This window comes from Stenella coeruleoalba (genome assembly GCF_951394435.1).
Source record: "Stenella coeruleoalba genome assembly, chromosome: 5".
NCBI classification, from domain to species: Eukaryota; Metazoa; Chordata; class Mammalia; order Artiodactyla; family Delphinidae; genus Stenella; species Stenella coeruleoalba.
Window position 1 is genome coordinate 119,571,559 of NC_137150.1, and position 27,113 is coordinate 119,598,671.

Below are 27,113 nucleotides of genomic sequence, written 5' to 3' on the forward strand. Positions count from 1 at the left end.
TACTGGCCTCAACCCGACTGTTATACTCTTATCACTTGAATATCAGAATCTCTTTGATTTGTGCCTATGCTCACCCATAAAGGGGTTTTATATCTGTATCTGCCCTGTAATACAGAGAGCATTAAGCAATTTTCAGACTGGTGCTACTAAAATACTCCCCGCTTCCCAAACCCACAAAAAACAAAATCTTTCTTTATTTTTTTTTCTGAATTATTTTCTTCAAAAGTTATGGAACAAGAGTTGAAACTAGTGTTTGACATGAACCTTCAGAAGCTTATTATCACACAGTTACTGGTAGAATATGTTTTTTTAACCATATTTTTAACCATATTTTAACCATATACCATTTTTTAACCATATTAACCAAATTATGTAACTTTTCTAATTCCCTTGGCATATAACCACATAGCTGGTGCCTCCTAGTGGGGAACCCATGTGAACGCTCATGAAATATAAGCTTCTGTTTTAACCGGTTCCTGTGAGAAGTCTCACTTGAATCTACTTCAAATGAAAGCATTTCTAACCTGCTTCCTGAAACTGATTTTGTGAAAATGAAGACCTTGTGTAAACTGCTTAAAGCTAATCCTAATACTGAATCAAGTAAGCACACAATAAAAGGTAGAGAAAAGTCACTTTTCAGTAGCTATTGATCTAACCAAATCCGGTCATCCATATTAAATGTAGATCTTTAAATCTTTCTGCATTAACATTTGTAACGACAGGGTGGAGCTGGAGTAATTATCTCAATGACTTTTATGGTAGTATTTTTGGAACTATGAAAATCATTTAACAGGAGGAAGAATGGTGCCATTTTGTGAGCTATTCCTGTATCATCCATTTACTCATCTTTTAATATGAATTTAAAACAAATTCACTGTTAGTTTGTATGTGGTAAATCTTCATGCAGTTTGAAATGTGTTACCGTAAAAATCTCTCTACTTTCTTATTGTTGGTTCACAGTAGTCATTGGCCCAACTGTGTCAATCATTTCTTCTAACCCTCCTCGCCCCCTGGTTTCTCTAAACTTCTTGATGATATGATGGGGACATTTTTGTGACTTCCACTGAGAACACATAACACATTTATCAACCCTAAGCAGAATATTTTAAAAATGAAGTTTACCTAGTGTGAAGTTATAGGACCTGGGTTTTAGTCCTAGATCTGACATTCACCAGTTGCCAAAGGAAAAAGCTATTGATTTCTCCTCAGATGGTTCTTGACTGTTTAATAACCATCAGGCTCCTTTTACCTCTGTTCATCAATGTTGAGGTAAGAAAGCCTTCTGTCATATACACTTCCTTGCAGATACACACAATTTTATTACAGATGATTTAAAAAGTGAGTAATTGCACAAATCTGGCAAGAAGGATGTTTTATAAAATAGATACAAACTCATCAAACTGTCTTTTTATATTTTATGCTACATGAATTGATCTGTCCATACAATTATTCATAGAAGTATGATTTATTTATACAGAATCAGCTACAGACTTGAACATATTTTTTCCTACTTCTTGAATTTAAGATTACCGTATCGGATACTCCCTGGTTTGTATATTTTGGCATCACTGAATAAACATCATTTATGTTTATGTCTTGAGTAGTTCATATCAAAATTTTTATATGCCAAGTTTCTTGACATCATTTCTAACATTTCATAATTTGGTGGCAGATAGAGTCAGTGACAGAGCTCAGTATTACATTAAACACAACATGATATTTCCCATGACTGCTTTGTTTTCTCTTTACTTATAAGATTTAAATATTTTTTATAAGGAGTTATGTTTTTCCAGACATAAGATTTGAGAACTACAGAATACATGTTAATATTGCCAGTTACAGAGTTAACTTTACCAAATACTTATACCCGACTACATAAGTCTGATTCTTTGTTAAAACTATTATCTACCTTTACCTTTCTATCCATCTGTTTATCTATCATCTATCTATCTATCTATCATCTATTTTTCTATAATCTATTATCTCTCTGTCTAATCTATCTATATCAATCATCTATCACCTTCTAATAAAAAGAACAGGAGGTAATTACTTTCCTGTAGATTGGTTTAATTAACCAGAATAACTTAAAAGAGATTTTATAACATTTAATTACTTTAGTCTCTATATTATTAAGTTTTAATGGGAAACAAATATTTAATACTTTAAAAGTTATGGTTTTACTGTATTTAATACTGAGAATTAAAGTTCTTATCTTTTCATTTTCTCTAGCCAGACCAAATATATTTCTGCTTTTTCCTGCCTGAAATGGATTTACTAAATCTAGGACTTTTCTGTACTCTGAGTAGTATCATATCTCAAAACAAAACAAAACAAAGCAAATGGTATTTTTCTGAACTTCAGTTAAGCCAAAGATATTTTACATTTTACAACAACTTAATATTTCATTAAGAGCTAAATTCATGAATTCCTTCTTGTGGAGGAATGGGGAGAAATGTTGATATTTAAAGGCAGGAAGCCTATTTTTTAGCGTTGATCCTATCACTAAATGAGTGGTGAAAGACCTTCATTTCTTAACAATACTGTTTTAATCTTCCAGAAAAAAAATATTTTTGAATAATACTGTTTAAAATCTAATATTTATTAGGTTTTTATTATTATGTACAGACACTCACCTAAGTGAAATGATGCATTATTAACTTATTGAATGCTCACAGGAACCCTATTAGATAGCTACCTCTTATGACATGATTGAGGAAGTTGCGGGTTGGAGATATCACATGACCTGCCTTAGACCACAGAACTGGTAAGACTTATGCTTCAACACTCATGTGTCAGGACATACATGCTACTTTCTCATAAACCAAAGACTGAAAAATCTGTAAGCCATGTTCTAGCTTTAAAATTTAAAACAAAAAGTGGATCTCAAACACATATAAGGATTTATTGCTTAGCAGGTTTCAAACTTTGTACATTAGTAATTTTGATTGATAGCATGAATCACTTAACTCCACCCCACAGGCCAAACATCACCTGTGGTCTGTTTTTGTATGACTCATACACTAAGAACATTTGCTTTTTTTTTTTTTTTTACATTTTTCAATGCTTAGAAAAAAATTAAAAGAAGAATATTTCTTGACAAGTAAAAATTATCTGAAATGCCAATATGTGTGTCCATAAATAGTCTTGTTGGAACACAGCCATTCCTGTTAGTTTACATATTGTCTATGGCTATTTTCACACTACAATGGCTAGTTTAATATTTTCAAAGGAGATATTTGGCCCACAAAGCTAAAAATATTTACTATCTTGTGTTTTAAGCAAAAGTTACTCATCCTCAATCTATTTTACTCACCAGAAAAAAGTTGTTTATATTGAATCAATCATATTAAATGAATACGTTTTTATTGTGTTCATATATAATATTTATAGTCAAAGGACACTGAAGGATATACAATATAAGACAAGTACCTGGGCTTTGAATTATGCCACAAAACCAATACAGATGAAAAAAATGAGAACAGTTAGGAAACTTAAATATAAGTATTGATTTTATGTGCAATGACATTTCAAAGAAAGTCTCAGACAGTTTTAGAATATTTGAAGAAATATTCTTCATGCAGAGGAAACAGTTGTGGTTTTAAGCCTGAATATCTTTTAAATAGAGGTAGGGGGTAGGGGTTCCTTCAGGTTATAGCAGCAAACTCATGAAAAGACAAGGATGTGATGACTAGTATATAACAAAACATGGATAGAGGTTGGACTCTGGTGAAGAGACCATGATGGATGATGTGCCTAAATTTAAAGTTGTCCGGCTCATGAGGCTGTGGTTCAATTGCTCCCTGCCCTGCCCCAACAAAAGTCTGTCTTTTTAAATCTCACTACCAAATAGATAATTCTATCAAAGACAATTATATCATTATAGATATATTTGTCATTAAATATATGAGAATTATGACCTTCCCTCAGTCTTCAACATTGCCAGGTCATCTGTTACATGTTTCTGGAAAGTTCACTATCCTACTAACTTCAACAACTATTTTACAACTTCTTTGTTATTAAAACTCATAATTTCAATGCTGTCTCTTTCACATTTACAATATTATTCTGTTTTCCTTTTTATAGGAAAAGGAAGTCTATAAGGAAGAAATTTCTTCAACTTTCTCACACAAATATCTGCACCAGAACTTTGGCATGCCTCCTTCCTGCCAGTCTCAAAAGAAAGCATCCTCTTACCGGCAGCCCACTTACCTGACATGGGACTCTGCCCTTTCCCTGGAGATTTGGCTCAACTGCATGTACCTTCAATCTACCTACTGATGTCTTCCCTCAGCATACAAATACACACAGCAAAACATACCCCGTAATCACTGACCTTCCATAAAACTTGTACTTTGATCTTTCGTTATTCTTCATATTCTATCTGAGCAATTTTATTTTGTGTCTTAGACTCTCTATTGGAGCTGTTTCCCCAAATCCCCCTCATTCTCCCCCATCCTTATTTGGACTTCTCACACTTTAAAGTCTAAGTTTAAAATTTAATCTAATAATTTTTTAATTCTTCCAACTTGTAACCTTTCCCTGTTCTCTATTTCACAGAAGAAAAACACCATTTCTCTTGTTTCAAGAAGCGGGAAACCTCATTTTTCTTCCAAATCTCTGCTTTAAGCCTTCATATTAATAATTTCTGTAGTTTAGATACCACATTGCTCTCAATAATGGATAAAATAGGTTTGAAGACATCTAGATTAACTGGGTTATGTTCAGAGAAAAAGCAAGCTTGATGAGAAGGAAATTTAATATGTTAAATTTACAATGAATATGAAAAACTCTGGAATATTCAACTAGAGTAGAGAAAGAGCTGCTTTCCAAATATTTGAAAATGCTCATCTGGGAGAGGATATGCATTTTAATTTGATCTTAAGACCCAGTAATTGAAGAAAGTATGTCTTGAGATGAAATGATTGCCTGAAGATTCACTGACTTCACCATAGTGGGAAGTGATCAGGCATATCCTAGATGGACACTTAGTGGGGATGGTATAGAGTTTAGTTATTAGAAGCATGGTTCGATTAGATGAAAGTTAAGAACCACCCCAATCCTGTTTTTGTGTAATGTTGAAGACATATAAGTATTGACTTAATGAATTTTTAAATTTCCTAAGGGTGGTGTTTATGCTGCAATTATAATTAATTTATGTACTTTAAAACAGAATTTGAGAGAGTTTAGTGCTTTAAAAAGTGAAGGGTGTCTTTCTTTCAATATAGAGGCTTTGATAAGTGCAATGAGTTGCCATGACATGCAATATCACATCCAAATTTTAATGTCAAAACTTGATCTATTGCAAAGCAACGTGAATTGTTATTCAGACAAATGGAAAATATATTTTTAAATGTCCCTATAAATCTGTTTCCCAGAATGTAGTTTACATCAGCCTTTAAACATTTAGAATGATGGAAAGTAAACATCATAAAATGGCCCCAAATTATACTGAACCTATAAGAAGAATCCTTCAGAGTGTAACATTGACTAGACACCTTTTCATAGCACTATTGATTTTGTGCTGAGGTTAAACATTAAAAATGCTATTTTGACAATATTTTCACATTAATAAATAATTTTCTCAGAGGGAACAACACTTAAAAATGAAAAGTAAATGACAAAATAATTTTCAAAATCAGAAGACAGTTTAAAAAGAATGTAACAAAAAAAAAATGTAGCCATATAACATGAAAGCTACCTCAAAATAATTTGTTGTTCCAAGTTCTCCCCAGAAAGAAATTTTAATTAGAACTAATTTCATTAAAAATGGAAACTGATTAAAATTATTTTGAAAACTTGCACAGGGTCATTATTAGTAAATCTGTATAGAATTCTATACATCATCTGACTCAGCCAGATAGAATTTCAAATTAAAAAAATAAAAAGATTATACTGCATATAAAAAAGGGAGGATTTTATGCTTCAAAATAGTATTATGTGGGAAGTAGAAAACATTTTTATATTAGTTCAAAATATTTAATTGATACATAGGAGAGTAAAGTTAAAAAATATGAATACATATGTGTCTTTTACTCAAATGAACTGAATGGCCACTTCAAAGTAGATATCAATGTGTCCTGAGAATTTTGTTTCATTTTTTAAAATGTGAATATGGGTTAATAAATGTTCTTTTCTACAGTCTTGGTAAGAGATTTGGTTCCCCTTGATTCATCATTTGCTTAGTGATGAATGCCATGGGATGTTTAACTTCCCAGGCATGTACGCTTACCAAGTTTTTTCCATTGACTCACATTGAATACCGAACTCACAATATTCCAGAGAAAACTGTATGTCTCTGGATGGTAGAAGCATGCTATTCAATTTTTAGAGTATTAACAATAAACAAACTGAAACACCGTTAACCAGATGCATGACCATCTCTTCTACAGATAACACAGATCAAAAGAACAACTTGAGTGTCGGTAGCTCTTGAATAGGGATGCTAGTATCTCATGGACAACCACTTTCTCCCCCACATGCAGAAAAGCCATTGCGGCTACAGAATTCTTGCAAGATAATGTGCTGATAATCTCTATTATTTTATTGGAGTTAATCCAAAAGACTAAATCCATTACCTATCTCAGCTCTAAGAGTTGTGATTTCAGGGCAACCTAAAAGACTAGATAATGAAATCTGTAAATAGGCAAAATTTTCCTAGGAGATAGCACTGCTGTTACATTTTTATATTTTTATGTTAATTATCATATTTTTCAATTTGAATTAAAGAAACATTTTTTGTATCCAAAGGTTACACTTCAGAAAAGAGTTGTAAAATAAACAATATTCTTTTCTTCTCTCAAAAATTCTTTCGATGGGCTTCCCTGGTGGCGCAGTGGTTGAGAGTCCGCCTGCCGATGCAGGGGACACGGGTCCGTGCCCCGGTCTGGGAAGATCCCACATGCTGCGGAGCGGCTGGGCCTGTGAGCCATGGCCGCTGAGCCTGCATGTCTGGAGCCTGTGCTCCGCAGCGGGAGAGGCCACAACAGTGAGAGGCCCACGTACCGCAAAAAAAAAAAAAAAAAAAATTCTTTTGAGTCCAATAGAACTTATTAAAATTTGGAGTAAACTTTTCACGTAGATGTCCATGAATTTTCAAGTGTTATGTCCAGTGTGTGGAAATGGCCAATTGCAAATGTCTCCTTGGCATGATAAATTTAGTTAATTAGAAGTAAACTCTAAACTAAAAAAAATTCTGTCGGGTCCCATAGTCCCTATAAATGTGCCCTTCACTTCCCGATAAAATATAACTGCCTTTGGAATAAAACACTGTAATATACTTTGCTACTTTCAACATTAACTAGAGATTTCAGCCAAGGAACTGAGAGTCTCTTTTAAGTATTTTACCTACAGTCTACTGACAATTTTAAAATTCTGTGTAACATACTAAAGTAGTCAATGGATATTCAAGACATCACATACACAAAGCTTATTTGCCTACAGCAAAAATATGTTTTTACTATAGACAGCAAATACTTTCACGGTTCATATTTCATTCAAGATCATACAGAAGCATCCTGCTTACTAAGTGAGACATCTAGGTATCATTTATTACCAAGATTTTTATTGGCTTGGATTGAGATGCAACTGACAGACAAATAAATTTCATGTATTTAAATGTCAATGTGAAGGTATTCTACAGATTCTTACCCCAGTGAAACTACCTTCAATATCAAAATAATTAATATATAATACCCATCACCTACAGAAGTTTCCATGTGTCACTAAGTAATCCTTCATTCTTGCCTACCTCCATTCCATGCCCCCCTCGACCTCCACCTATCATTGGTGAGCTTTTTGCCACTATGGATTAGTTTTAATTTTCTGTAGGTTTTTTTTTTAAATAAATTTATTATATTTATTTATTTACTTATTTTTGGTTGTGTTGGGTCTTCATTGCTGCGCGTGGGCTTTTCTCTAGTTGTGGCGAGCGGGGGCTACTCTTCATTGCAGTTCGTGGGCTTCTCATTGCAGTGGCTTTTCTTGTGGAGCACGGTCTCTAGGCGTGAAGGCCTCAGTAGTTGTGGCTCACGGGCTCTAGAGTGCAGGCTCAGTAGTTGTGGCACATGGGCTTAGTTTCTCTGTAGCATGTGGGATCTTCATGGACCAGGGCTCGAACCCGTGTCCCCTGCATTGGCAGGCAGATTCTTAACCACTGTGCCACCAGAGAAGTCCCTAATTTTCTATAGTTTTTATACAAAAGTAACCAAACAGTATATACTCTTTTTTTTGTCTGGCTTCTTTCACTCAGTATAATTATTTGAGATACATTCATGTTGTAGTATGTTATAATAATTCTTGTTTTTATGTGTAGTATTTCCTTGCATGATTGTATTACAATATGTTTATCTATTCACTTGTTGATAGAAAGTTTAATTGTTTCCATTTTGGGCTATTATAAATGATGGGGTTATGAACATCCGTGTACAAGTCTTTGTACAGCATACACTTTCATTTCTGTCAGGTAAATGCTGAGGAGTGGAATGGCTGCACTATATGCACTGCATGCACTCAGCTTCCAGAGACCATCCACACTGACAGTGCATGTGTATCAACACAGCTGTGCTATTTACACAGTGTCTCTTCAATCTGTTAGGGAAATCAAAGACCCCAACATTGTCTCTCTGGCTATTTTACTGGTGCTTTCTAAAAACTTCATAAAGTACTTTTTGACTCTACAGGACTGTGTACAAGTTTATAGTATACAATCCTATTTGTTGCTGCTCTGCTCTGTAGAATGTTAGAAGTGAAAACAAAAAAATATGTATCTACACGTGGTGGTTATTTGTGGGAGAGCAACATACGGTTTCTTTTTTTTTTTTTTTTTTTTGCTTCCAACTGTGTTAGTCTTTTTTTATCCTTTTGGTAATCTCTTCCAGGGTTAACTAGTTCCATTTGTAGGTGATGAAATGTGTAAGAAATTTACTTCAAATGCTGGCACTGCTATGAGCATGGTCTTTCCCTTTACTTCAACTCAATTACTTTTGATCTTGTTTATATTCCAAGTGCCAGAAGTGGTTTTCACTGTAGAAGTTATCTGAAGATGGTCTTATGCTTTCCAGTAGTGGTCTACAACCAGGCTCTAGCTTCTCCAGGAAGGCTACACAGGATGGATTTAGATTTTACATATTAAACTAAGAGGCATTCTCTCAAATGAGTTTAAATGCATTTTATTTTTAGACAACCTACGTGACATACCTTTTTTCACAAAAACAATGTTTCCACTCCAAATAAATCAACTGTTAAAATAAATGAAGAGCTAAAGATGACATCAGTCTCATTTGTCTAAGTCCTGGTGTTATGCTGATGAAAAGCTGCAGCCAGCCAGTTATCACGACAGGTGCTAGATCCAAAGGAACAGCCAAATTTGTTAACATTTTTCCATTTCTAAACCACCCTTAAAGAAAATCATATATGGGCTCACACCATGCTCACGGTAGTCTAGCAGAACAACCATGCCATCTGGATTCATGTTTTCACCAATAAGAGGCTGACAGTTGTTGAAATTAGCAAGTATGTGCTTGATTTGTTCTGCAGCCCCTGTCATAAAACATTTTACTCTTTCTGGTCTCTGTTCTTCAAGTTTCCCTTTGATTGACTTCATGTAATCTTTGATGTACTTCTTGTAAGCTTCTTTTGTGTAACTGGTTTCCTGCAAGTGATAGTTCATGACAATGTCGACATCAGTGATTTCTGCGCTTTCTGTACCTTCCTCCTCAGGCCCTTCAGCAGAGGAGGCATTTCCACCAGTGAGCGAGTCATCAATGTTACACTCTGTCCTACTGACCATCTTCCCCTCCACCTCCAGACACAGCCCTTTGGTGACCTGCCTGATCTTGTAGATGTCGGAGAACACCTCAGCATGGTTGATGAGGTCCCGGTAGATGGAGCTGCTGGGAGCTCAGAGCAAGCGCTGTGTAGTCAGAGCGGTGCTGGTCCTGGGGCAGGGGGTGGGGGTGGGAGTCGAGGGAAAGGATGGAAAAGTAACCTGCAGTTTCTTTAACAGGTCAAGGATTATATACCACTTGAAAAGGCAAACTCATGAAAACAATCAATCTGGAAAAATAGCTGTCACTATACATTTAAGGAAATTCTTTATAAGTACATAAATTTGAAGTAGTATATCTGTATATGAATTAGCATAAAATTGAAGTTGTTTTGTTTACAATAAGGGTAGAAAAATGCAGTGATACTTATTTAGAAAATCAACTCAAAACATTTTTATCTAATAGTAGCCTAGCTGTTTTCTGGTTTTGTTTCCTATAGTTGAAGAAAATGTCATATTGAATATTTGTGATTTTTTTATATAATTCTGATGACACACAATGAATAGTTTGTCTTTTCCAAGAGGCAGAATTCCCCAAACGCACTGGTTACCTGTTTGTACAATTGTGAGATGTTTATTTATTTGTTTCATACAAAATGGGATTTCTGGCTCATATTAAATTCCAAATCATCTTCCACTTGCATACAACTTAGCATGATCTTAGCATGCTCCCAAAACAATCTGCACTCCATGCAATCACTCAAAGTGAGCACTTGTGTTTATGCTCCTATTCAATTCTAGCTTTCTGTGCTGTTCGGATGTCCTTACCTTGGTCCAGTTTTGAATGAGGCAGACTTGTGTTAGCTGGAGGCATATCTAGGGTTACTATGAATTGCAAATTAATTAATAGATTTTTGAATTGCCATTTTTGGCCCAAAGATGCCAAGAAATCTGCATTTAGAGAATATATATTTGGGCGAGACTGAAAATATAATTAAGTTATTAAGACAGTGATCACCATGTCTGAGACTGAATATTTTTGATAGGTGGTGGATGAGCTGCCGCTGAAAAAATGTGCTTCCAGAAGAAAATGGTGAGATTGAGACTATTACCCAGAAAGATATTTTTTCAGGATGACAGATACATTTTTTTAGCTTCCTCAATGGAAGCTATATGGGAATTAGGGCATCAGCTTGGATCTATGACTCTGAGAGATCAGATGTTTCAGGAATAAAGTAAAATTAAAAAAATAAATAAATAAAGTGCTGCACTTCTTACTAATTGATCTGTGGATATAATTAAAAGAGGTTGCTCCAATTATTGAAAGCATTATTAGACCTTTTCTGCCATAAATAAGTTAGATGTTGTTGTGAGTACTTGTAAAGAAGGTGCATCATCATATATGAGCAGTTTGGGGGACATTCATTAATTATTTCTTCAATGAAAGGTAGTTGAGACAGATACTGTGTATACTAACTTGTAGCAATACAAATTGAACAAGCTATAGCCATGGAGATTGTAAAAGGATATTGACAATCATAATAAAAAAATTGTATCTATGAAAAACAAGATTACTTCACAGTATAGAGAGATTTTGCTTGTTCATGAGGTTGATATTAGGGTATGGGGTCTCAGAGATTTCCAATGTCCATCTGTACTTTCAAGACAACTATTGAGTGTGAGAAAACAGAGCTAGAGGAGAGTCTGTTCTTAATGTGGGCTAATCCCCTAATTAGTTACAAAATCATTTACTTAATCATTATCAAGTAATAATTTACTGATATGTCAAAGAATTTTTAAATCATGTTATTAATATATTTTCTTTTCCCCATCATTTAAAATTTACCATTCTCCTCCAAGGTAATTATTTCATGTATAGTTTTCTAACAAGGGATTTTGATCTTAGAACTATGAGTCAAGCCTTATCTCTGTGGGAATAGAAGCTAGATGATCCAAGATGCTACTTGAATCTTTTTGGTATCCTTTTTCCTTAGGTAAGGTGTTACCTGGAACAATGATGATAAAAATGTTGAGGTTTTACCTTAGGGCGAGTGTGACAGTGTGATCCTCAGAGGTACGATTTAGTACTCTGATCTTGTCAATTGCTGCACCCCTCGAATTTGACTGTTTCCTCTACTCATGGGATAGCATTTCCCATTCATAGGTCAGTCAGTGTTATAAACTATTCCAAGCTTTTCCATTCAGGAAGCTAACAATAAGTATGGTTTGGCATGATTGGACATAGCAAAAATGAAATCCTAGAATCTGTTTTAAAAGGCAGAAGTCTAAGACTAGTTGTCAAGCTCTAAGATTCCAGAAGCAGTGTCATAACAGCAATTGCTTTTGATAATACAATTTTCCCTCCAGAGTAACTGAAAGTACTTTAAGTAACATAGGAAAAAATGTTCTAGAACAAAGCCAAATTGAAAGCATAAAAGTTAACCAGGGGTCATAGACACCAGCAGAGAACTGAGTACAGAACATTTTTTTTTTTTTTTTTTAATCTACAGAAAGTTCTGCTTACTGCTCAATGCAAAGTTTGATAGAAAGTTGAAGTGTACTTTTGTTTTAGGGGCATCTTAAAAGCACATAGTATCCTGTAATGTCCTCCCAACTTTTGTTTCTAAACGTACATAAATGTGTCATTTTGGAAAAAAATAGATACCTTACTTAATATAGGGTATTTCTTTGCCATTTTATTTAAAATAATGCAAAAGTCTTTGAACTGAAATTGCTAGTTTTATTCAACATTTTTACTCCCAGGTGTACTGTATTTCAAATGGGTTTTTCTTCTTGTTGATAAGTGTCCTGGCTTTTAGTTTGAAAATTGAAATAGTGGGAAAGGTAGTCAATCAAAATGTACTTCTGTGCATTCAAATGAACCTTTTGGAAAAATGAACAAGACTGAAATCTTTAAAAGGCCCTAGTTTGTTTACTAAGCGCAGGAGTGATTAATCTTTTCACGCTTATGTTGGCAGCAGCCATAAAATGCATGCAATTAAAGTCTGTAATACCATAGTTCTATGGCATATACTGGGAAGTTGTCCAAGAGATGATAGGATAAGATAAACTGGCACAGTGTTCTGCAAATAAGAGTCCCTAATAAGTGTGTTCAGCACAATACAATTTGGACATATTCAATGGTTTAGTTAAATGTTTGTAATAACTGTTTTTCTGCCCTGGGATTGTGTTAATTTCTAGAATAATGAGACACAATACTTCTTTTAAATGGACTTACTGATTCCAAATTTAAATTAATAAACATCTTAATTGAGTTATTTTTTATTTTTTCACACATATATGTATATATAATTTTGCATTGAAAAATAAACATGCATTTTAAAAGGTTATAGAAAACATAACTAATATTTATAAAGTGTTCACTCATTTAACCACTGCTGAGGTCAAGACATAACATTCTCAGTGTTCCAGAAATCCATTTACATGCCCCTTCCCTATCACGACCTTCTTCCTCCTCCAAGATGATCAGTAACTTGTTAAACACAGTTTTAAATTTGGAGAACTGTGATGATTAAGACACTATCAGTAAGTGACAATATTTTTGCTGTTTTGTATAACAAGAAGGGCTATTATGTAACATTTTAAGTTAAAAATTATTTGAAATTGCATATGAAATAAAGTTTCTTATTTGGATGGTTACAGACACTTTTTCTTTTCTATCTATCCATTAAGTAATTTTTACAAAAACAACTAGTTGTTGCCCAATATGTATCCTGCTTTTATAGAATAATAGGATCCCCATATACCTGGCTTCCCTGAATATACTGTACTTCCCAGGCTCCCTCACTTCTGTCTGTGACCCTGTAATTAATTTCTGGCCAATGCGACACAAACAAACATTGTGCAACAGATTTTTATGAAGGAGAAATTCTTATTTTTTCATGTCTGTTTCCCTGAAAGCTGGGATGCTATCATGGTGACTAGCATTAGAGCAGTCAGTTTGGACCACAAGTTGAAAGCTAGAGATTGAAGATGGCTGAGTAACAGCATGGATTGTGTCAATGATGCTTGTGAAACTGCCATCGGAGCCCTATACTACCAAGTTTGTGAAAAGGAGAAACAATATTTATAACATTTCTAAGTCATTCTGTAACTGAGAGTTGAACTTAAAGCTAATACAGTAACCAACACCTTTAAAACTGTATCATAATAAAGATGTATTGGCATTACTTTCTAAGTGGCATTTTCTACAGGGCAAGTACATTTCTTTATAATAAATATATGCATTGGAAATGTTACATTAATGATACAAAGTGAATTACCACATGTATTCTTGAAAATTATTTTTAACTCAATTTATTTTAACTAACAAAATTAGTTATAATTGAGGAAGGATAAAATACAATAATATATAAAAGATGCTTCTTTGGCATTTAGAGTAAACTATTTTCCTAAGTCAGACAAAACTGTCATAGTTGTCAGCCTTGCAAGCATGGCTTTAAAATCCTAGATTGTAACTTAACACAAAAGATAGGAAGTATGAAAGCATTTATGGCACTGATAATGGAATAGAAAGACTGGCATAATGAAGAATGAACAGAAGGTATAAGTGCCCCAAGGCATTTAGTAACATTGTCAGTGCCAGAACAGGTGTTTTCAGGAATATGCCACAAGAATAATTCAATGCCCCTGGATATTATCTCCTTTTGTAGCTTCAATTTATATTGGAATAGTTCTCTTTTTAGTTCTTTTTTCATATTTGAATTTCCATATTGAAATAATTTAATATGTACACAAAACACTGTATACAAAGTAGAAACAGCACAAAGAATTCCCAAATGCACTTCATAATGCTTCTCAAATGTTAACAACTTTCATAATCACAGCACGGTGATAAAAACTGGGACATTAACATTGACATGAAAATATTCTTAACTCTACCAACCTTATTCAAAGACTAACATTCACCCCAACAATGTGCTTTTTGTAGAGCAATATTCAACCCAGTCTCATGCGTCCCATTCAATCATTTCTTCTTAGTCTCCTTTGATCTAAAACAGTTTCTCACTCCTTTTTATTTTATGGTATTGAAGATTTGAAGACTTTTGACAAGGTATTTTATAGACTATTTCTCAGTGTCTGGTGTTTGTTCATAATTAAATTTAAGTTATGCATTTTTAACAAGAATACCACAAAAGGAATGCCATGACTTTCCTGGTGTTTTATATCAAGAAGTACACAATAATAATATATTTTCTTACTGATGGTGTTAACATTGATCACTTGGTTAGGTGCTGTCTATGATATGAGAAACTTATGTTTTAATTTCTATCCCCAAAAATGTTTAAGCTGGTTCATCTCTATCTTTTTTCCTCCATAAATTATTTAAAATAAGATGGTTAACTACTGAACATCAAGGTAAATTAACAGAGACTGGATTTTCCTGGCAAATCTAGCAAACAGATAATGGAACCAAATATACAAAACATTCTTATTTTTCATAAATGTGATAATAGTGCAGCACGGTGGTTACCAAGAGAATGGATACAAATGAGGTAAGTCTTATGATTGCACCAGCTCTATACATGGAAGAATTGTCAAGTTACTGTGAAACAATGGAGAAAACATTTTACTGTCTAGAGACAATTTCCAGGTAAGAGTAGAAGTTTGGAAAAACTAAACAGAGCCCAGTCAGCTTACTGAAATAAGAGACAGAAACCTGAGTTTGAAAAGGTGAAGAAGGCTCATGTTGCGGGGTGTCATACACAAAAGGAGCGATTTTCACAGGGAGATGGCTGTGGAGACGTGCAGAATGGTTCTTTCTTAAACTGTTGATACTGATCCACATGTCCATGAGAGAAAACAACCTGAGTTTCTGGAAAAATCTTCCAGGTAAAGGCAGACAAAAAGAAAAAACAAAAACAAATGGAGCTTCAGGAGTCTGGGAATTATTTGTGTTCCCACTGATCAGAATAGGAAGATTTCATGATTAACAAAAAATTGGACAGAATCCTCAGAATGGCATTACCTTACAAATGGGGCTAGATTAGTTCTGGACTCTTGGCTGCTCTAGACCCACTCTAAAAACACTTAAAGCAAGCTTTAGAAGGATACAGCTGACTACAAGTAACTTAATGTATGTTACAACAAATCAGCATGAAAGGCTAGCAAAAATATAAAAAACTAAGAACATAAATACACAATGCCCACCCAAAAAGAAATTATAAGGCAAGCAAAAAAGCAGGAAAATATAACTCCAAACCAGGAGAAAAATCAATCTATAGAATAAACTGAGAAGTGACAAAGGTAATGGAACTAGTGGACAATAAAAGTTAAAAGAGCTGTTATGAATGCTTCATATGATTGATAAGAAGGAAAAAATGTGAATGTTGAGGAGAGAAACACAACACTTGATAACAGTATTAGCATATTAGGACATTCATAAGATCAACAAACTGGAAGACATAACAACAGAAACTTCCAAAATGAAGTGCAGAGAGGACAAAACCTGAAGAAAATAAGAGCTGGATTAACTGATAGCAAGTGGTTTAACATATAAGTAATTGGACACAAAGAAAGAGAGGAGAAAGGTACTAGAAGATATAATGATTGAAAATTATTAAATTTAATGAAAAATATAAATTTGCTTGTCAAAGAATCTCAATGAACACCAAGTAAAGTAAATCTAAAGAAAACCACACCACAAAAAGTAGTGATAATGAGAAAAATCTTAAAGCTTTAAGAGAAAAAAAAGGCACAATACTTTTAAAGATGTGTTAAAGCAGACTCTTATCAGAAACAATTCAAACCAGGGCAGTTGAGGAAAAAAAAATTTTTAATTGTCAACCTAGAATTTTTATCCAATGAATTATTGTTCAAAAGTGAATGTGGAAAAAAAAATACTTTATTTAGAGCAACAAAAACAAAGAAACTATTTTCAGAAGCTATACATTAGAAAGACCTAAAAATCTCTAAGTAGAAAGGGCACGATGCCAAATGGAGATTTGGGGTTACACAAATGAATGAAGAGCATCAGAAATTGTAAATACACGGTATAAGCAATGTAATTTGTCTTATTTTTGATCTATTTGAAAGATAATTGACATAAATATAACAATCCTATATATGAGTGCAGCTAATAATAAAGCTTCAAAATGTACAAAAAAAATGTGACAGTATCTGCAGGGGAAATAGACAAATTCATAATTAGAATTGCAGATTTCAATATCTCTTTTTTCAGCAATTGTTGGATCATATATACAGCAAAATGGATCTAAGGATTTATGAGATATGCTTCTTTAGAGAATTACTTGTAAGCTATACAACTCTTGTGGCATATGAGAGAGCTAGCTCATGACTCAAACATACCTGACTCTTGTGTGAAGTGAAGCATGAAACTTACTCAGAGATTCCCCATCTTATTCTGGCCCAGGAAGTGCATGGTCAATGCAGAAGAAAGGCTTGGGAAGAAAGGCCTGGAACCCTCTCTTCTTCATCTGAGACTCCTGATTGACTAAAAACAGTATTATTAGTAAATCTTGATACTTTGTTAGATCTCTCAATTTTTTATGAGTCTGATTTGACAATCATTCCCTTGTGTTAGCTCGTATGAACTGCTCTTAAAACTTTTGTCCCAGGATGAGAGGTTACATGGAATAGCGTACGGTTGACCGTGGCCTGAAGTACAGAAACAATTGTTCAACAACTCTAATGTAATATAATCAAGAAATAAATATTTATTGTTAGACACTGAGATTTGGGGAGTTATTTGTTACCCCGGCAATGGTGACTAACATATCAGGATGTGTTTGCAGTAGGGATTCCTTTTTCAGCAATCTATAAATAGATTTGTGTTTTTAATTTAAAAGTCCCAGACACCATTTTGTCTGGAAAATTGGACACTGAGAAGGGTGACAGAATACACAAAATCACAAAAGGTGTGTAACAAGAAATGTATGCTAAGGATGGCGTGGTTGTTATTCCTCCTATAAGATTATTCCTGAATGATTTAATGATAAAGTCACAGTGTTATTTGTTGGAAATCTTGAGAACAACTGAGTCCATGATTCAGAAACACAATTCTATCTAAATTTTTCATATAGTTTTCATACTCTTTCTTTTACTACTTTTAATTGGCCATACTATTTTAAAATGTGGCAGAGGTGTGGTAAAGAATAACAAAACAACAGCACCACACACACACACACACACACACACACACACATATGCAAACACACAACTGCTTTATCAGCAATTATCACTAGCAGTGAGATTTAAGTTTATTTTATAAATCTATATTTTGTCAGCCTCCTTTAAAATACAGAGACATTCAACAAGTGAAGTTTTATACCCCACTGTACTTTTATGTAAAAATTATTTTTCTTCTTATGAACTGGTTTTGATGGATAAATTGAAGTATTAAAGAGAGGAGTTGACACATTAAAAGGAAATATTGCACAGTTCATTATACAAGTAAATTTCTAGTCTTCTTTCTGTCAATTCAAATATAACTGTCAGAAGTCATGTTCCTAGCCTAGACTATTTTTAAGAAAGTTATAAAAATTAAGATCATGATAAATAACACTAGACTTACCACTTAAAAATGATTCCTAGGGCTTCCCTGGTGGCGCAGTGGTTGAGAGTCCTCCTGCTGATGCAGGGGACACGGGTTTGTGCCCCGGTCCGGGAAGATCCCGCATGCCACGGAGCGGCTGGGCCCGTGAACCATGGCCGCTGAGCCTGCGCGTCCGGAGCCTGTGCTCTGCAACGGGAGAGGCCACAACAGTGAGAGGCCTGCATACAGAAAAAAAAGAAAACAAAAGGAAAAAAATGATTCCTAAACAGTTCAATCAATGCCCATTTGTAGAGATGTGCAAAATCAGCTCATAGGGTTCAAAAAATAAACTGTAAGCAACTTAAAATAAAGCAGTTAAATTATTGGAAGACAGCACAAAACATCTAAGGGGAAATTCAATGATTTTATTTCTTTAAATTTTAGCTTGTAATAAAACCACTAATATATTACAATTTCTTGCTTATTTTGCTTTTAAAGACTTGGGCAGGTAATTCCTAGAGATTGCAATGAAGTGCATACCTAGATACCTTGACACTAAAAGGTCTACTTATGCTAACCTTCCTTCCGCCAGTATTTAGCAAAAATATAGGCTTTCATATGTTCTCCATTAAGGGTATAGAATAAAACTTTCTCTCTATATAACTAGAGCCAAGTAACTTTTCAAACTTTTCTCAGATTAAGTATGTTAGCTTATATACAAAGGTATTTGAGTGACAACTGGAGTACTTGTCAGATGTAATTTAATCAGATAAATTCAATATGAAGGGTGAAGCAAAGTTGAATGGGAATTTCAATGCATACATCTTCTCTCGCCTACAATGATTTTATCTTCTCTACTGATGTTTTTCATTAGCTTATTTACATATCTGTAGCTTTTTCTGTTGGCATTTTCTGGATATTTGTCATTGCAACTCTATTAAACCATTTGCAATAACCTCTCATCAAATATAGTATATGAATCCTATATGCTATTCTCTCAATTTACTGTTTTCTTTTCTTTGTCTAGTTCACTTCTAAATACCCTTCAAAATTTAGCCAAAGTATCACAATTTTCAGGAACCCTTTTCAGAACAATTAGTGTGATTTAAAATTGCTGCATCATACTGATAGTAACCTGTACTTAACATATGTAACTAGGTGACAATCAGTATTCTATTTATGGATCTTCATCAAGCTTTAATTTACTCAGAATAAGAACTCCTAGACCCTTCAATTGATATTTTCATGGAAGAAATAAGGTTTGACATTGTAAAATATTTACACAGTTCAATATTCCACTAATAAAGTAGATCTCAATTAAGAGAGAATGGCATTCTGCTTCTAGCCAAGATGGTGTTAACAGGAAATGGATTTACACTCCTTCCCTGAAATCAATTACAAGACATATGATAAATCAGTTTTTAAGACATTGGGTATCAGTCAATTTAGCACAGTGATTTTGTGAGACAGGAAACAAATCAGTGGAACCCTGTAATTATTGTGTTACTGCCTTGATAGTGTTTCCAGGGCATTGTGAAGAAGCATCAGGGTTGGGAGGGAAGGCAAAAATAGAACTTAGAAGATATCCTGAGTTTGAGACCCAGAGCTGAGTCACAAGGGAGACCATAGTGGCTGGAGTTCACAAAGCTGAGTACTGGAGAGGTGAATTTAACAAGGAGAGATTGAGATTAAATAGGAGAGAGAAAGAGAGAGAGAGACAGAAAGGATGAAAGAGAATGAAGGGTGAGGGGTAGAGAGAGAAAACTGGAGCTCTGCAGGGAGTCACCTACAGTATTCAGGAGAATACAGATCATAACCTGTATCTGAGAAAACTACTCAAGGCTGGGATGGGTGGAGGAGGGGAAACACTGGTAAGGATGGCACAGAATAGTACCCAGGGCTCCTACAGAACAGGAAATAGCATCTGTTTCCACCAATCACATTGTAAACTGCACACTTTACACTTCATGGATCATTGGTCAAGTATTCAGTATTCATTAGCAGAAAAACTATTGACTTTTGAATAACATTTGAAGTTTAGTTAATAATTGTATCAATATTAATTTTTTAGTTTTGATAAATGTACCATGATTATATAAGATGTTAATACTGGGGCTTCCCTGGTGGCACAGTGGTTGAGAGTCCGCCTGCCGATGCAGGCGACACGGGTTCGCGCCCCGGTCCGGGAAGATCCCACATGCCGCGGAGCGGCTAGGCCCGTGAGCCATGGCCGCTGAGCCTGCGTGTCCAGAGCCTGTGCTCCAGGAGAGGCCATAACAGTGAGAGGCCCGCATACCGCAAAAAAAAAAAAAAAAAAAAAAAAAGATGTTAATACTGGGGAACGTTGAGGGAAAGGTATAAGGCAGCTCTCCGTTCGGTATTTATTCTGTAAATTTAAAATTATTTCAAAAATTTTTTCAAAAAACAGGCAGTTCCAAATGAAAATGGGCTATAAAAAAGACTTTAACAGTCACATACAAAATATGATATTCCAAACGGCGAATAAAAATGGCAATGGGCTCAATTTTATTAGTAATTATAGAAATTCAGTTTAATACCACGACATCTTCTCTGGAATAGCTAAAATATATATTTTCTGTACAAGAATGCTCATATGTGCACCAAAATTACATGTACAAGAAAGTGCATATGTGCAAGAATGTTTGTTGTAGTCATACCCCCAAAATACACAGTGCTATATTTAACTTCAATGAAGTTCAAACAAGCAAAACAATTCCATGCTATTCAGTCGGGATAGTGACTACCATGCGCAAAAGGAAATTAGAAGGGGGCAGGAGGGGAACTTCGGGAGCTGGTAGACTCCACTTTTTGAACAGTATGGTCATTCCATGGATGTGTGAACATCATGATAAATTAATGAGCTGTACTTTGTTTATGTTATTTTTGTACCTCCCTCTATGTATAATGAAAAATTTTTAAAGTACTTGATAAAAAGCAAGTTTCTAAGTTATTTAATCTCATCCTCAGTTCTTTCATTTTTAGCTTGTTTTCAACACCACAGAATATCAGTGTGTTGCTTCAAAAGGAATGAATATCTTTGAATCGTTGTAGGAGTGAATATCAGTAAATGCTAGAAAATCATTTCTAAAACTGAGTGGCCTGAAAGATTCTATTTGGCTTTATATAGATATCTCCTTTCACTCTTTCCCTCCTGTAGCTTAAAAAAATGGAAACATCTATCTGCTTTAAATACACTCGCCTACCAAACTATCCACGAAAACTAATTTTAATGAGAGGCAGATAAGAAGGAAACAGAATGAATCTATTTACAGAATGTATCATTAGAACTGTTTCATACCCAAACTTAATGATCAATTTCCATGAAACCCTATTTCTAACTTGTTATTGACAAAGAAGTCAGGGCTAACATTTTTATGTCTGCAGCAAGAAATAACATGTCCTGTAAGCAAAGGATTCCTCCATTTTATTTTTCTTCAAATTCTTCCATGAAAACATCATGTTGTTAATTTGTCAGATTTATCAAAGGCTGTCTCCTGGGAGATTACAAAAAAAGCTGTTATTAGAAATTTTTACTCCATTCTGTGGTTGCCTGTGATTAGAATTTCATTTTCACATAGCCAGTGGTAGATCCAGGTTTTGTGAGGACTAAAGATTACATAATTTTCAGGGACTTCATCAAAGAAAAAATAAAGGGAATGTGAAAATATCTTACTTTTGTAAATTTTACAGAAGCATAGGATGATGTGAACACATTACCCCTTCCTGGGAACTGGTACGAGTTAAAGGAAAATTCTGTTTCATGGTAAATATGTGTCTCAGCATAGAACCCAGAGATTATCACTTTAAGGCAGGTATCAAAGGGAAGACACCTACAGGGGAGAAATAGCAGTGTAAATAAATGAAATGATCTGTGTAAATAAAACAATAGTGCAAGTGTAATTACAAACGGCAACTTGCAGCCTCATTGCCATTGAAGTGGTAATAGGAAATGGTGTGACTTTGACACTCTCTCTAGTATAATGGAAAATAGCCAAATCCACTCAAATTCTTATGCAGAGTTGACTGTTGCTTGATTTTCCTGTATTGAACAAATCAAAGGAATCTAGAATTTATTATAAAGTTTCCATTAAAAAATATTAACAATAAATTAAAATTATTTTCCCAAGAAAGTAACTCTTTTTGAATATCAAATGTTTGACTTTCACCAAGTCTGACACACATGAAGGTAAATAGAATTCACCTCTGACTAGTCCCAGCCAATAGGTGAAGCTAAAGATCAGTGGTAAATTGACCCTGAAGGACTTACTTTATTTTTAATGATTTAAATTAGAAGATAGCCAAAAAGAAGGACCAGAAAAAGTAGGGGACTTCTTAGTATCTGGAATAACTTAAATTTAGGGCATTCTGATGGGATGGTGAAAAGCCAGTGGACTGCTATGAAAACTTATGTCTGTAATATCCTTTGGTCTAAACTCTCTTCACTTTTATTAGTTTTCCTAAAAATGGATCCGAAGACAGCAAGTGGGTTATGAGCCCTACTCTCTCAGTCAGGCTACCTTTAATAACTAAGAATACATGGAGACTTTGTAATATTTGGAATAAGTAGGAGACTTCTTAGTATCTGGAATAACTTAAATTTAGGGCATTCTGATGGGATAGTGAAAAGCCAGTGGACTGCCATGAAAATTTATGTCTGTAATATCCTTTAGTTTTCCTAAAAATGGATCTGAAGATAGCAAGTGAGTTATGAGCCCTACTCTCTCAGTTGGGTTATCTTTATTAACTAAGAATACATGGAGACACTAAAAATCCTACCTCCAGGTCCCAAGTTAAAAGAGTCAAGCTATACCGTGAGTTTAAATGGATCTGTACAAAATTAAGGAAGTGGAATAGCAACAGTATTTAGGATACTTCACAGGTGATGTTTATTCAGGGATAAAAAGCAGTGTAAGTGTAGGCAGATGGATTCCAAAGACATCAAAATCTTGTTTAAATGCAAATGTTTCGAGAAGAAATGTTATATAAATAAATTGCCTCTCAGCAGAATGTTTTCTTCTTCAGGTTTACAAGAGGCAACCTCAGGTGTCTAATAGAGATATACTGAAGAACTAAAAGTGGATACCTTTGTGAAAGGAGTGGTAGTGCCTCTAAAAGCCTGCAGTCAGAGGCACATTATTTATCTACTGAATCGAACCTGCAACCAAATTACAATCTTACTCTCTTTGCATTTTGTATCCCAATATTGACTTTGAGATGAGTTGGCACTTCAAGGCATAAAAGTGTAATTAAGTCTTTCTTTTAATTTCCACTTAACTTCTGTGATAACAAGCAACTGCTTAGTGAGGTAATTAATGGGAAATTATGCTTTTTTCATTGGCAACTTGAGACCTACTTTCTAGAACTAAGTACGCACTGAATCATAGTTTGATACCAATTTTTTTCTATCTCAGCTATTTGGTTGCAGAACCAATCTTAATCAGTTACCTGAAAGGAGGGAAAATAAATACCCATTGGCCCATCAAGAGCTTTTTTGTGGGAGCATAAGTGAAATGTACCCTACTTTGGAAGGTATATTTCAATATAAATATCGCTTTATTATTTTGTGTATGGTCATTATTGTATGTGATATGCAATTGTTAGATCATTTAATCCCACAAAGTGCAGTGAAAATTGCTTAAGGAAAGAAATGATGAAATCTTCATACCTCACTCATACTGTTCGGCAGTGGATAAAATGAATATTTAGCAAAGCAAGCTAACAGTTTGCAAACGTGCAATTAAAATCCTGGCTCTTCTCTAATTATGTAACACTTAAGTTAAATGGTCTTAATAGACATATAATGATAGCTTTATAAACCTATAGTTACTTATAATCAAATGTAATTTCTATTTCAGTTTTAAAGCACCCATTAACTGTCTATTATGATTTTTAAGTAATTTGGCAGACATTTAATGAATACTTTAAAAACCTAAATAGTAATTATTTCAAGAGACATCTGTTAACATATAGGAGTAACGGAGCTATTCATTTGAATACACAGTTTAAAACTAATTAGTGAAGTATATATGCAATACCCAATGGCTTTACTACAAGAAGAAAATCACAATTTTAATGTAATTTTCTCTCTGAAAATAGAAGCTGTTTTTCTAATTTTCTTCTGAGTCCTGTGACATACCTGTCACGTTACAAAACTGTAACACTGAAAAGCCATATCTTCTCATAATTCCAGGTGTATTCTAGAAAAATTATCTCTGTGCCAGGCAGCATAAAAATGTATTTTACACATTAATTCACTGTTATATTTTGGGTTTGTTAGGATGCTTAAAAAAAAGTTCAATATAGACAGTTTTTCATTGCAAGTTGTAGGTGACAAATCAGTTTCCAAGTTTTTGGAATAATGCTCTTAAATTTAACAGAAGACTACTATTTCTCACTATGTGTAACAAGTATAAGTTGGCTACATATTTTCACAACTAAAATGCTTAAAATTCTTTCAAATGACAGAAGAAAGCTGTGTGTTATAGAAAAGTCACTAAAAGTTTCTCATGAAATAGAGATCATTATTTTTGACCAATGAAGCTTCATTCATGAGCTTTATGGAAACATTTTAAGGCCTATTTCAAGTGTGATCCACTTTAATTTATAAAACTGAAATTGCTTTATTATTTCTATGAAATATAGATGTTTCAATAGTCCAAATTTCCAACTCTGGATTATATGATTGCACAAATATAGACAATTGCTTGAAAATGAGATATAATTTTTAGTGCTAATCTTCATTAATTAGTATAAATTTTAATTATTATTATAGTATTACCAGTTAACTTTATAATCTAACTGTTTTCATATACATGCTGTTTCAGCATTGAGGTCATTTGTGACTTTTCCTGTCCTAAACTTCCTTCTCTTATATGACAAGGAAAAATAATGCAAGCATTTCTCCTTCTGTACTGACACTAATTCCATAAAAGGATACATCCAATTATTAGAACCTACTGCAGTATGAAATAATTGTGTGTGTGTATATAATATATAGAGAGATATCCAAATACTTATATATATGATAAGTATATATACAAGCATATATATATATATATGCTTATATTTGTGAATATATCATATAATAGCACATGATATAAATATATCACATATATTATATATATTGAATATTTAATGTGAATATATATGAATATGAATGTATATATGAATATATGTATACATAAAATAGTAAATCCCTCTTCACAAATTTAGGGAAATGTATTAATTATATCCTGGGTTCTATGTAAAACAATAGTTAAACAATTGATAATTTTGTATTAATTCTTATACAAATAATATTATAAAGTAGTACAATGTGGCCTTTCAACACAGGGCTAAGTATTAAACTACTATTTTATACTGTCTATGCATTACAATGTTACAAACTGGTAGACATCAAACTTGTGATAAGCCCTCTAGTTAGTTGGATTTATGCAGCTACAGCTCAGCAGAGAGGTCTGCACTGGATACAGGGATCTGCCAGGCATTTGGCATACAGATAGTGATCAAAGCTATATAATTATGTGAGATCAAAAAGGAGTTGTACAGCTAGAGAAAAGAAGAATATCAAAGATTGAATTCTGTGGTATCCAACACTAAAAGGTCAGGAAATGAGGAAACAGGAAACAAACTAGCATAGAAGACTAAAGAGGAAGAGGAGAAGTCAGATAAAAATAGATAACTGGAAGCCAGATGAAGCCATTCTTCCAAGAAACAGGGAATGTGTTATATGCTATTGATACATAAATATTAATAATGTGTTGATATCTGTTATATGCTATTTTGTTGTAATAGCACAATAGTGTATTATGTGATTTTGATAGGTCAAGTTAAAGATTAAGTATTAATTTAACAGTGGGAAATTAATTGGTAACTTGATAAAAGGAGTACAGTGGGGAGATGATGAAAGATAAATAAATGGGGCTCAAGAGATAAAGGGACACTAAGAAATGTTGGTATAAACAACTATTCCAAAGTATGTTCTTGTGAAGGGAAGTTAAAGAACAATGGAGCAGTAGCTGAAGGTAGAATTGGAATTAAGAGAGCATTTTTAAAAGAATATAAATATAATGACATATTTATGTGTTGATGGTAAAGATCTAGTATAGAGGGGAAAATTTAAAAATGTATTATAGAGTAAAATATTGGACAAAATATGAAGAATAAAGTATTGGAGCTAAGATGTTGCATATGTAAAGGAGAGGGGATATAGTGCATAAAGGGAAGGGAAGACCTTAGCTAGGATTCTCACAGTTTGTCCAAATAAACCAGGGAGCAAGGAGGAAATTTGTACACAGTTGCAGGTAGCTGGATTGATGAGATCCTGCAGGAGATCTCCTGTGATTAACTCAATTTTCCTTGTGAAATTGAAAGTGAGATTATTAGCTGAGAGTGATGATGATGAGGTAACTCTGGATATTTGTGGGAAAAGGAGGAAGAATGAAACAGCTTTTTAGCAGAATGGGATGAAAAATGAATTGAGAAGTGTAGTTTGTTTCTGAGTAACAATAATGTCCAACTACTCTGAGGTTGGCAGTCACACATTTCAATTGAGAGCAATCAGCATGATGTGTGTTTTTCCAGCAACACTCAGATGCACAGGCACGTGCAAAAAAAAGGCTGGGAGTTCAATATTAAGACAAGGTACTTACCAAATTTATAAGATAATGCCAACAGCTTTTCTGAGTGTGTGCGTGTGTGTGTCTTTGTGTGTTTGGGTTGTTCTACATGTTCTATAATATTTTATGTGGTCAAATGTTTAATATATTTTGTAATAAGATATTCTGAAAGAAAAATGATGGTGGTTTAATTCTG

The 27,113-nt window shown here is 34.0% G+C and overlaps 1 protein-coding gene across 1 annotated transcript; it reads right to left on the minus strand.

Moving 5' to 3' along the window:
- Window positions 1-9,281: 9,281 nt before the first annotated feature.
- Window positions 9,282-9,802, minus strand: LOC307186686 (translationally-controlled tumor protein-like). Its single transcript, XM_079922106.1, has one exon. It carries the CDS (start codon window positions 9,785-9,787, stop codon window positions 9,368-9,370), a length of 420 nt encoding a protein of 139 aa, XP_079778232.1. The 5' UTR covers window positions 9,788-9,802; the 3' UTR covers window positions 9,282-9,367.
- Between the last annotated feature and the right edge of the window lie 17,311 nt (window positions 9,803-27,113).